At 39.6% G+C, this 13,603-nt stretch overlaps 1 protein-coding gene across 1 annotated transcript; it reads right to left on the bottom strand.

The window, feature by feature from the left end:
• Nucleotides 1-582: 582 nt before the first annotated feature.
• Nucleotides 583-10,907, bottom strand: plek (pleckstrin). The gene is made up of 9 exons (XM_072436646.1): nt 10,809-10,907; nt 6,440-6,595; nt 4,519-4,700; nt 4,085-4,176; nt 3,821-4,005; nt 2,396-2,500; nt 992-1,075; nt 825-897; nt 583-736 (listed from the first exon to the last, which is right to left on the bottom strand). Exons 1-9 carry the CDS (start codon nt 10,848-10,850, stop codon nt 597-599), a joined length of 1,059 nt encoding a protein of 352 aa, XP_072292747.1. The 5' UTR covers nt 10,851-10,907; the 3' UTR covers nt 583-596.
• Nucleotides 10,908-13,603: the final 2,696 nt, after the last annotated feature.

Raw genomic sequence — 13,603 nt, 5'->3', positions numbered from 1 at the left:
ACCTTCCGGCAGCTACACTATTTAGTCATCCACGTCACGCACACCAGCGTTCGAGACTTCGTGCCCCCTCCCTCCCACTCTTACTTTTAATTGCCTAGACGGGGGGATTGAGCCTCAGGAGCCTACAGCCCTTATCACATTTGTGCTTTTCATGTTTTTCATGTTTCTCGTATGTCAATAAACACTTTGCATGCTAGCTGGGATCGTGGTCCTTGCTCGTGAAATTCTATAAGCTCAGGCAGTGAACAGCGAGTTGCGGTGGATGTTTCTGACAACATGTGAAAGACTTTTTAATGTGAATACTTATAAAGGGCCATGTTTGTGTCTCAATAATTCTAATAATAGTAAAATAATAAAAGAAAAAAATTCTAATAATTCCTAATTCTACTGTTGAGGCAGAAAGACCACTAAATAATATGTATACTTTGATAGTAGAAAAAGCTTCAGTTGTTCTATACTTTGATAGAAGTTAGCATTAGCTGTGACAACTTGTTAGTTTAGCCTACTGCACAAAGTTCATTGACAATATGTTTAGTGATTCCAATTTGGTAAAGATCTAACATTTACTTATATAAAAGAATATGGTTTATATACTTTTATTTTCCACTTTGGGACACAGTCTGTATTGCCTTGATCCACTCCTTGCGCTCCTCGGCTGTTGCTGCTTGGAGAAAGTAGTGAGTCTCATCTGAAGTTATGATTTCAAATAGATCCCCATAAACATCATATTTCTTAGCTGAAAAACATAGTCAAATCGTTATTCTACAGCTCTTTCTGGTACAAACCTGTGCATACATTATGTGTGTGAATGGTATAGTATTCACCGTCGGGCACGTAATCCACTGCTGTGATCACGCTGGAGCGCAGGTGAATGGAGCCCAGAGGGACATCGTCTTCCTAATGTGGAACAGAAAGCACTTCAGAGGCCTTAAATAACACACCGGCTCAATGCATTTAGCCTGAACACTAAACATATATAACAAATAGTTACCTTTGTGGGATCATAGTAATGCAGATAAGCGGGGTCATCTCGCAGAATGAATTTACGCACCTTCCAGTTCTTTATTCTGTGCCCCTGTAACAAAAGACAATAGAAATGCTCTACTTTGCATTACAGACAGTAAACGAAAAACATAAACACAGGCACATGATATAATAATGTAGAAAACTTAGAGTAACACTTTTTTTAGGTTACACATAATGCTAGATAACTGATTAGCTCATTTGCATTGGTTACTTCGATGTTAATTATTCAGCCCTTAATAATGTCTTATTCTGCAAAACCTTATTCTGCTGCTAATTAAACATTTATTAACACGTTGTAAGCGAGTACCTTATATAATTGACTTCTTACCAAAAGCTTATTAGGATCTTAATTCATGTCACAGTAATAAGCAGTAATAAGGTGTATATTGATAGTAAATAACAGGCAGAAGAATTAGGGACGGATACATTCTGAAAAACAACTGATTAACCACTTCCAAGTGCAAATGAACAGATATTTAGATGTCAATAAGTGTTCTCTAAAATAAAGTCTTACCCTACTATTATTTTGAATGATAATGCATTAGAATGTTGTTGCACTTTTTTAGTACACTCAACACGCTTTACATTATATTTATTTATTAAACTGCCCTGGGGCATAGAAACAGAGATGTGGCTGCCAATCTGCCTCCAAACCAACACCAATTACTCAATGTTTGGCACTTTATTTAAATGAGAAATTAAAAAACAGACTCAGTTGTTTTTTCCCACTAAACCGCTCTGACCAGTCCCTGAGTTTGCAGGAGAGATTCAAACAGGAGAGTTCGACATGCGCAGCTTTATCACATAGACTAGATATAACATAATATGACGCCCAGGTGAATGTTGAGTACACGTGAGAAAAGAAATCAAACGTAGAAAATAAACCTTTACTGTACATGCGCGATGAGGACTGGCTTCTACTTTATGCTTACATTGCCATGACGACTGATTGTTTACAGTTCATCTGAATATAGACCAGAAGAGGGCGGGGCCCACATGCGCCTGGTGGTTTTCAGAGGATTGATCCATAACGCCTCAATCAACATATCTGGGTTTATATGTACTTTGGACAATGGATTTAAATTAGACTAGGAAACGTGTCTGGTTTTCCCGGCCTGCATGTAAACATGGCTTGCAGCTTGATTGGTGAATTTCCATTATGAGAATCCTATCGAGTTATGCATTCATATTTCTGTATTCTGGCACTGTAAACCCAAAAATGTGATAAGCGGTTTGTTTGTTCAGACTATAGTTTCCCATTTTACCAGCATTATGTTAAGATACCTGTACGTCTACAGCTGGTAGATATTCTCCACACTCATAGTACATGAAATACTGCAGTGTGTGCAGTATATTGTATATTACGAACCTGTTTGAATAGGCAGCCCTGTTTTATGATGTTTCCTCTGAACTCCTCCTTCAAAAGGACGTCCTCATCGCTGGAGTAGCCCTCACAGAAGAACCCACTGTCTGCCTGTCCACAGACATTTTCAGTCAGATGACAGGAAATCCAAATAATTGCTATGGCAGGCGAGATTGTAAACATTATCTGTGCCTCAAAATTCTACAAACAATACCATATAATGTCAACGTGAGAAAGGTTGTTGACTTATTTTGGAAATGTATAAGAAAAAAAAGAAAAAAAGCACATGTACATAAGCAAACACAGCCTTTGCTCAATACTTTGTTGAAACACCTCAATTAATTAATGAATTAATTACTTTTTGTTCATAATGCTACAAGCTTGCTGCACCTTTTTATAGGCAGTTTTGTCCATTCTTCTTTGCAGAACCTCCCAACCCCAATAAATTTGGTCGGGTCGAGTCGGTTCACAGCCATTTTCAGTCTGGGCCACTCAAGGACATTCACAGAGTTGTCCTGTAGCCACTCCTTTGTTCTCCTGACTGTGTGCTGAACCTTCACCCAAGTCTGAGGTCCAGAGCGCTCTGGAGCAGCTTTTCATAAAGGATGTTTCTGTAACTGCTGCATTCATCTTTCTGTTGATCCTGACTAGTCTCCCAGTCCCTGCTGCTGAAAGACATCCACAGCATGAGTCTGCCACCACCATGCTTCACTGTAGGGATGGTACTGTCCAGGTGATGAGTGGTGCCTGGTTTCCTCCAGACATGACGCTATTCATGCCAAAGAGTTCCATCTTTGTTTCATCAGACCAAAGAATGGCCTGAGAGTCCTTCAGGTGCCTTTTTCCAAACTCATCATGTGCCTTTTACTGAGGAGTGGCTTCTGTCTGGCCCTTCTACCACACAGGCCTGATTGGTGGAGTGCTGAAGAGAAGGTTGTTCTTCTGGAAAGTTCTCCTCTCTCCTTCTAGGAAGAATCTTAGTGGTTCCAAACCTTTTCCATTTACAGATGATGGAGGCCACTGTGCTCAGAGGAACCTTCAATTCTGCAAACATTGTTTTGGACCCTTCCCCAGATCTGTGCCTTGATCCTGTCACAGAGGTCTACAGATAATTCCTATGACTTCATGGCTTAGTTTGTGCTCTGACATCACTGTTAACAGTGGGACCTTAGACAGGCGTGTGCTTTTCCAAATCATGTCCAATTTACCACAGGTGAAGTACAATCAAGTTGTGAGAGGATTATCAGTGGATTTCTTTTTAACCTGAACTCAATTTTGAGTGTCATTTAATACATTTGCAAATAATGCTGTTTCTGCAGTTTTTTTCTGTCCTTTAAAAATGTAAATGTGGCCAAAGAAAAACTGTTTGCTCGATTGCATTCACACACTTTCTCACCGCGTTTCCCCTAAATCCCACCAGTTTGGACTCACAAAGTAGTAGAGCGCCTGGTCCTGGTCCAGCAGCACAGATTGCTCCGCACTGTGGGCCCCGTCCTTGGACAGGCCCCCTGCAGGCTGGAGGAAGCCCTCGTTCAGCAGCCCTGTCGCCAGCATCAGCGCCTCTGGACGGTTCCTTGCCTTTTCTTTGGAGATGAGCCAGTCCACCACAGTCGCGCCTGTAAAGAGTGAAAGCAGTTCAATCAGAGTTGTGTGAATATGTCATGTTTACATTATTATAGCTGCAGTGGTCTGTACCAGTGAAACAGTGGTTGTACAGTTTGCTCTCCTGTTCTAGCTTTAGCTCCTTCACACCGTCCTCTGGGTCCCGCATCAGAGCGTACAGTTGGCTGTGTGGAGACATCACATACATAAGAGAAAGAAGTTATAAATCACAAACATGTATCCGGACTTAAAATGTGGGATGTAGTCGCATTTGCACTCGCATCATATTAGAATTTGGACTAAACTGGCATTAAACACAGAATTAAAATCATCTGTTTGTCAGTCCATACCTTCCAAGGGCTTCAGTTCAAGTTTTAATTTGGGAAACTTTTCGTCAGATGTTTTAAGAGAAATGTCTCGGTACATTTTGCCTTTGCTTGATGGTTCAATCTTTATATTTTTGTATGAAACTTGACATCACGTCTGCTTTTGTTTCCCACTCTCACTGTGACTCTGAGCGTGTGCACCTGAGGTTGACGGTCTCGGGCAGGCGGATGGAGCGCCGGGTGGACTTGCGGGCGAACTTCTTGCCCGCCTGAGGACAGTTCAGGGCCCTCTTGATGTCTTTGACCCACATCTCCCTCTCCTCCACGTGAGACGCCTGGAAGAAGTGCTCCTGCTTCTTCTCCGTGCTGATCTTAAACACAAGCTGTACACACACACGCACACGCACACACACGCACACACACACACGCACGCACACACACACACACACACACACACACACGCACGCACACACACACACACACACACACACACACGCGCACACACACACACACGCACACGCACAAGCATGCACACACACACACACACACACGCACGCACACACACACACACACACACACACACGCACGCACACACACACACACACACACACACGCGCACACACACACACACGCACACGCACAAGCACGCACACACACACACACACACGCACGCACACACACACACACACACACACACACGCACACGCACAAGCACGCACGCACACACACACACGCACACGCACAAGCACGCACGCACACACACACACACACACACACACGCACACACACACACACACGCACACGCACAAGCACGCACACACACACACACACACACGCACAAGCACGCACGCACACACACACACACACGCACACACACACACACACACACACGCACACGCACAAGCACGCACACACACACACACACACGCACACACACACACGCACACACACACACGCACACGCACAAGCACGCACACACACACACACACACGCACACGCACAAGCACGCACGCACACGTTGTAAAATAGTCAAATTGTATACACTAATAACTTTATCTCAATGTTGTTTGGTAAAGCTGGAATACCTGATTTTCAAAAACACCTCAGAAAAAAAATTATGGTTATCAATATGTCATAACAGTTAAAAAAAAAAAGAAATCACTATTTATCATAATTCATTTGTATGTTTTTTGCATTAAAATATCTTGAATTATTGTTATAATTCCTCCTACAAATGTATGTATGTATCTATTTATCTATTTATGTATGTATGTATTTATTTATTTATTTATTTAAGAGAACCCTGGCAGCAGCTAACACAATAAATCCATTACAAAAAGTCAGAAAATATTATATTGTCAAAACATTTATTCTTAAATGTCTCTTGATTGTGTAAATGCTTTTATGATTTGTGTGCTGTCATATTTTTCACTTTGCCCCAGCTCACTTTTGAAAAAGAAGTCTCAATGTCAAAGGGTTCTCTCTGGTTAAATGAAGGTTGATAAATAAATAAACAAATCATCTCTCTCTCTCACTCTCTCAAAAAACGTTATAAATAAAAAATGTCTCCTCTTTTTTTGCAAATCATTCCAAGATGATGGTGCGGAGGAGGGGGAAAAGCAGATTTACCCCGTTATTGCTTTGTATGATATAACAACAGGCCACTGGGGACTAGCAACATAGAGAGCATTTCAAACTACATATTTGTGTGTATTCTAACTTTTTTTTGTCTCCAATGTCAGAAATAGTAGAGTAAAGATCTAGAATTTAATGATATAATAATCTCAGTTGGGTTTGTGTTTCAGCTGACAACAATCAGGTCTTTGGAGTTGAATAATGGCACCACAATCAGAGGCAATTGTGGAAAAAAAGAAACTTTAATTTCTTGCTGCTTAACAAAGGTCAACAAATCTGAGTTAAACAGCGAATTCTATAGGAAATTGCCTTATACCCCTGTCTATTTTGAAGACTAAAATCTAAAATATTCTCTTCAAATAATGACTCTCTTGCTGCTGATTGTATAACTCCATTGGATTCATTACCAACAGGGCCATGGCAAAGATAAAGCTAGATTGACGCACAGTGTGTGAATGATGAAACACTAGCAGCACGTTTGACTGACCGTTCTCTTGCCGCAGTCCTGACAGGGGCTGGTCAAAGTGGCTCCCTTCAGTGGGATCATTCCTTTCGGAGACTGGTCAGTTTTCTTCTTGTAAAATTCAACTCCATCTTCCGACAGAATCACCCACACGACCTTCCACGTGTTGAGCAGAGTGCCCTGCAGGGCCAAGCCAATCGTGCAGGTGTACTATTAGTTTATTAGATAAGATAAGATAATCCTTTAATGTCCACACAAGGGGAAATTTCGTTGTTACAACGCAGTAGAAACAGGAGGAAAGGACAGATTATTGGAAGTTTAAAAAAAAACACACTCTTAATAGAACTCTTCTGAACAAAACAAAAAACTCTTATTAACAAAACTCCTCTCCTATCTTAATAGGGAATGGAGGGGGGGAAATAAAATAAAATAGATAATAAAAAAAAAAAATAATGATAATAGAATAAAATAAAAATAAAATTAAAGCCGCAAGCGGCAATGATCGGCCCTCGCCACGCCGCCGCCGCTACGCCGCCACGCCGCAAGAGGAGGGGGCGCTTATGCGCCCCAATGGTCCTTTTATTACGCCCACTGCTGAATCTGTGACGCTGTCACATCTTCTCCCCTTTGTTTTACCATCAAAAAGCAATTTTATTTTGAATTTTTGGCAAAATGTGCTGCTTTACCGCACAGAGACCGTGACTTTTTGAATAAAAATGTGGATACCTTTTGATGGTCCACCCCTGAAGATGAGTCTCACCAAATTTCAGGTTAATAGGGCTAACGCCCTGGGAGGAGTTTGTGAAAGTATAAAGTGTAAACATGTTCTGGCGATTTCCCCATTGGAATAAAGTGGGAGGTTTTGGTCATCGCTACGGCAAAGCCATAACAATTATGACATGGGTCTCATTGACTTTTTTGATGGGGATGCTAAAATTGAGTTGTGTGTCAAATTTCATATAATTTTGCAAAACTAAACATTTAACCTCCATATAAAATCTGTAGGGGGCGCTGTGGCGCCAAATTAATTTATTTCACTTCAAGTAGGTTTAGGGCAAAGAGTTTAACAACTGATTCTAATTTGACGCGATTCGGACTTTATCTGCGCAAACGGCAGAAAAGTTAAATTTGGGAGATTTCTGAACTATTAGCTAAAGTTTGCGGCTTCGCCGCACAGAGACCGTGTGAGGTATCAATGTAATTTGAATAACTTTTGATGTCCCACTCCTCAGTACCATTTTCACCAAATTTCAGCTTTTTAGAGCCAACACCCTGGGAGGAGTTCGTAAAAGTACGACATTTGGAAAAACTCCGAGTCATGCTTAGCCATTTTTGAACCAATATGGCGGACATTTGATTGGGCGGACGGCGTTGCCGTAATAACATTTTTTACTTCTCTTGTCACCATCTACCAAATTTCATGATTCTACGATCAGATTTTTTTTGGGTCATTTCCTATCTCTCAATGCATTTTTGGTACATTTGGGGGCGCTGACGCACCAATTTCTTTTATTTTAGAAAAGGGAAATAGCCAGAATGTAGAGAGGCACGATTTTTAGAGGTGTGCAAATTTTTGTGACTTTTCGTCAATGTTCACTGGGTGAAAAATAGGGGGGTTGGTCCCGAGAAGAAGAAGAAGAAGAAGAAGAAGAAGAAGAAGAAGAAGAAGAAGAAGAAGAAGAAGAAGAAGAAGAAGAAGAAGAAGAAGAAGAAGAAGAAGAAGAAGAAGAAGAAGAAGAAGAAGAAGAAGAAGAAGAAGAAGAAGAAGAAGAAGAAGAAGAAGAAGAAGAAGAAAGAATAATATTCTGATGCGAAAACAATGTTTCCCATTTTTCAAATATCATAAACTATACATTTTCGGAAAGCGCTCGCGCTTTCCTACCTCATGGTGTGTGCCCCTGGTCACTGACGGGTACTTTTGTTAATTTTGAGTGAGCTCCGCCCACTTTGTGTTTTTGGCCCTCTATGCAGTAATAATGTTCAATTTTTGCATTACATGCTTATATGCATGGAACATGCAAGAGATGGGGAACGTATTCGTGAGCTACTTAGGGCAAATGCTTCGCACGGCCTTACGAGATTAATAGGCCTCTCGCCAGCTTGTGGCGCTCGGGCCTAATAAAGTAAAAATAGCTAGCACAAGACTAGGTAATACTATTAGCAGGTAAGTAAACCGTATAAAAAACAAAATAGAACACTCTTATTTACAGGTATTGCACATATGAATATGATGGTATTGCACATGGTTACAACAGTTTTGCACATGTTCAGTCATGTGACAGCAGCAGGAAGGAAAGACCTGCGAAACCTCTTCTTCACAGAGCGAGGGTAGATCAGTCTCTCACTGAAGCTGCTCTCCAGAGTGGACAGAGTGTCCTGTAGAGGGTGAGACTCGTGTCCAGCATAGATGTGAGTTTAGCCAGGACCCTCCTGTCCCCCACCTCCTGCACCGAGTCCAGAGCGCAGCCCAGGACGGAGCTGGACTTGTCTGACTTTGTCCAGCTTCCTCCTCTCCCTCTCTGTGATGCTGCTGCTCCAGCAGGCCACACCTACAGGAGCTGATGCCACCACAGAGTCGTAGAAGGTCTTCAGGAGTGGCCCTGTCACTCCAAAAGACCCGAGTCTCCTCAGGAGGTAGAGCCGACTGGCTCTTCCTGTACAGTGCTTCTGTGTTATGAGTCCAGTCCAGTTTGTGGTTCAGATGAACACCCAGGTACTTGTATGAGTCCACTCTCTCAATGTCCCGTCCCTGGATGTTCACTGGTGAGGGGGCAGTGGGGTGGCGTCTGCGGAAATCCACCACCATCTCCTTGGTCTTCCCCGCGTTGATGAGGAGGTGGTTCCGCTGACACCAGTCCTCTGTACTCCGCATCATCGTCGTCCGAGATGAGTCCGATGATGGCAGAGTCATCAGAGAACTTCTGTAGGACACAGCTGTCCGTGTCGTGTCTGAAGTCTGCAGTGTAAAGGGTGAAGAGAAATGGTGCGAGGACAGTGCCCTGGGGCGCCCCCACACTGCAGGTCCGAGTGTCAGACACACAGTCCTGGGCTCTCACAAACTGTGGTCGGTCCGTGAGGTAGTCCAGGATCCACTCTGCCAGGTCATACTCCACACTAGTTTTAAATGTATGGATGGTGCTTGTATTTTGGTATTGCTTTGCTTGAATGTTCCACAGTATGCCATTAAACTTTTTTTTTATATTTTTTTACTATACATTTTTAAGATTTTTCATGCTTGAAGGCAGGATGTGATGTGAAATGGGGAAAATATGTTATGCCTATGGGAAATGGTCTGGGAAATGGTCTTTTAAATCTTGCATGTATTCAATTACAGGTGCTTTTGTTACTACAAGGAATACTTATATGCGGGGTCGCCTCTCCACAGATCCTACTGAACCTGTAAATTGGAACCTGCTTTTGAATTTATTGCCATATTGTGGAACATTCTCGGCAAAGCAGTTGTGCAATTGCATTGTGCAAGTACGGCCTCAACCCTAACCCTGAATAGAAAACAGAAGTGAATTTGCAACTGATAAGAAATTGAGTAATTTCATGAGAAAGTAATGAGAATTATGTAATGTTCATGAGAATGTCATGAGTTTGACTGACCTGGAAGTTTTGACTAATATATCATTATTTCTTATTGCATAAGACATTACTGAGCAATGACTGTGGCTTACTAAACACTATATTATGAAAGGTGTTGAAGGTAAACAAGATGTCACACAAATGTGGAAATACACAACTTTTTCTCATTGCTAACCCAGTACAAATATAAAACCAATGAAAATATTTTCGTCTACGGCACAAAATCAGGGAGCCATTTACAATGTTATTAATATTTTTTATACTTATTTTGCCTTCGTTTACCCTAATATTGTCAAAAAAAATGGAACAATCATCGAATACTTTCAGTATCAGTATCAGACCATCAATTCTAGTAGTCGCAACCTTGTAGTATAGTTTAGACACATTTTTTTTACCAAAGCAGCAATGTCATTTTTTACTTTGACTTAAATTTAATTAAATGCTTTGAATTGAATACTTTACCGGACCATTTCTTAGGCCCTTGCGGAGAATACTATTTTCTACTGCAACTATTTAAAACCTAGTCACGTAAGGCGTATTTTACTAATACTAAAACACTTAAATAATAATAAAATAAAAAGTAATAAATAAAGCCTGAACAAAGACTTAGGCTTAGTAACTACTTCATTAAAGTGATAGAGTGATAAGAAGCAAGTAACTTATCCTGAACCATTCTTAATAAACATATTTGTTCATTATAAATTAAGTCTTTTTGGCTTTTATAAGTGTAGTTATTATAAGTGTTACCCAGACATGTGTAAATGCACGTTATATTACACTATTTAATCCCATCAGCCTTACTTACCTTCTTGACCAAGTAGCCCTCTCGGATCTGCTCTGGCTCCATGTCTTTACTGTCTGTGTGGTTGAAGCAGCTTTAAACAGTGTTCGTTTCCATGTAAAGTGTGACTGAGCCTCAGTCACACCCACCACTCTCAGACAGGAAGTGCACTCACATTGCACAGGAGGTGTCAGCGCTGGTCAGCCTGCTTCCTCTTCTGCTGTAGGCCACCTGCACTATATGTACACACTATATGTACACACTATATGTACTCACTATATGTACACACTATATGTACTCACTATATGTACACACTATATGTACTCACTATATGTACACACTATATGTACACACTATATGTACTCACTATATGTACACACTATATGTACACACTATATGTACTCACTATATGTACACACTATATGTACTCACTATATGTACACACTATATGTACACACTATATGTACTCACTATATGTACACACTATATGTACACACTATATGTACTCACTATATGTACACACTATATGTACACACTATATGTACTCACTATATGTACACACTATATGTACTCACTATATGTACACACTATATGTACTCACTATATGTACACACTATATGTACACACTATATGTACTCACTATATGTACACACTATATGTACGTACACACTATATGTACACACTATATGTACAGACTATATGTACTCAATGTACACACTATATGTACACACTAAATGTACTCACTATATGTACACACTATATGTACACACTATATGTACACACTATATGTATTCACTATATGTACTCAATGTACACACTATATGTACACACTATATGTACTCACTATATGTACACACTATATGTACACACTATATGTAAACACTATATGTATTCACTATATGTACTCAATGTACACACTATATGTACACACTATATGTACTCACTATATGTACACACTATATGTACTCACTATATGTACACACTATATGTACACACTATATGTACACACTATATGTACACACTATATGTATTCACTATATGTACTCAATGTACACACTATATGTACACACTATATGTACACACTATATGTACACACTATATGTATTCACTATATGTACTCAATGTACACACTATATGTACACACTATATGTACTCACTATATGTACACACTATATGTACACACTATATGTACACACTATATGTACACACTATATACACAGGAAACGTGTTCTGATAAAAGCTACAACTGACTGTACAAAGTATGTAAGTAGTAAGTATGTAAGTAAGTAAGTAAGTAAGTAAGTATGTAAGTAAGTCAATATGTAAGTAAATAAGTAAGTAAGTAAATAAGTAAGTAAGTAAGTAAGTAAGTAAGTAAGTAAGTAAGTAAGTAAGTAAGTAAGTAAGTAAGTAAATAAGTAAGTATGTAAGTAAGTCAATATGTAAGTAAGAAAGCCAACTTTATTTATTAAATAAAACTTTATTGTCCCTCCCTTGAATTTTGTCCTTTCATCAGTTAATCTATGTTACTAAACTAATTAGTCTGATCTCTTAAGAATGAATTTTCCCCATGTGTCATTTTCCATTGTATTGACGGTAACTTCACTTTGGCTTAAATATATCAGACATGAAGCTATTTCAGGATAAAACTTCCTCTTTTGGTTTGTTACGTTCCCCACTAGAAAAGGAAGGCAGATCAGACGTCTGAACACCTGAATTCACCAGAGTGCACTAACTTTTCTGATGGATGGTCTAATACCTTGTCTCCATGGAGATGTTATTTCTTTGCCTGGAATGTTCCATAGAATGCCATAAAAAGTTTCTAGCTCCATGAAGACAAGCAGGTGACACCATCAGGCCAAGATACAGGTCAGATCTGTGGAGAGGAGAGTCCACACATAGTAAGAATACAAGTTTTGCATTCAATTTGAGCAATAATAACACCTGTAATTGAATAAGTGCATAGTAGATGCGTTTAATGCTATTCTATGGAACATCGTAGACAAAACAATATCATACATGGAGGCAAGCAAAAGTTACGTAATGCAACTTTACAGTGATTGTATTGTATGTTTAGGTGTAGCTCCATGCACCCTCTCTAATCCACTATGATTGTTCCAGATATGAACTTTATTACGACAACTAACCACGAACATGACTCACATTTAGGGTGTTTTAAAGGGCACTGACTAATAATGGAGTACAAGCTTATGGTTGAGTAAGTTCTGGTTAACTTGAATGGCAGTTATACAGAACATTATCTCAATTGTGCATGTTTCCCAGATGGGAAGTCCATAAAAACAAGCAGGAAATGTGAAACAAGTTTATTGCTCAGGACTTGTGCACATTATCATTTCTCTATACACATTCTATTCTAATAGTTGTAAATATTGCAATGAATATTGCTACATTTAGAAATAAATACAATCAATTATTTAGTATGGTTCATATGAAGCAGATAAATACATTTTGATTGTCTAAAATGCTACACCGAGTTTTAAGGAACGAAAGAAATGAAAAGGAAAAACGTTAGACCCTTTACACCAACTTAAATTAACTTTCTGAAGATACTGTCAGCATAATTGAAGAATTTCTGTCTTATACCGTATATAGACTTTGCAATGTGATGAATTGTGAAGTGTAATCATCCAAAATGTGTTAATGAATGCTATCTTGTTTTATACAACAATAATACGCATACATATATTGTGGTGAATCTCAAAGTCACTGCTCACAGCACTTCTCATTTTATATATATATATATAAATATAACATATATATGTGGTCATATGCTCTCAACCATATTATATATGGAAATG

The sequence above is a fragment of the Eucyclogobius newberryi genome, unplaced genomic scaffold, assembly GCF_026437365.1.
Source record: "Eucyclogobius newberryi isolate DKJ021-1_F unplaced genomic scaffold, fEucNew1.0.hap1 SCAF_8, whole genome shotgun sequence".
Lineage (NCBI taxonomy): Eukaryota > Metazoa > Chordata > Actinopteri > Gobiiformes > Gobiidae > Eucyclogobius > Eucyclogobius newberryi.
Note: the sequence above shows the minus strand (reverse complement) of the source record. Positions and strands in the feature narration are given on the sequence as shown.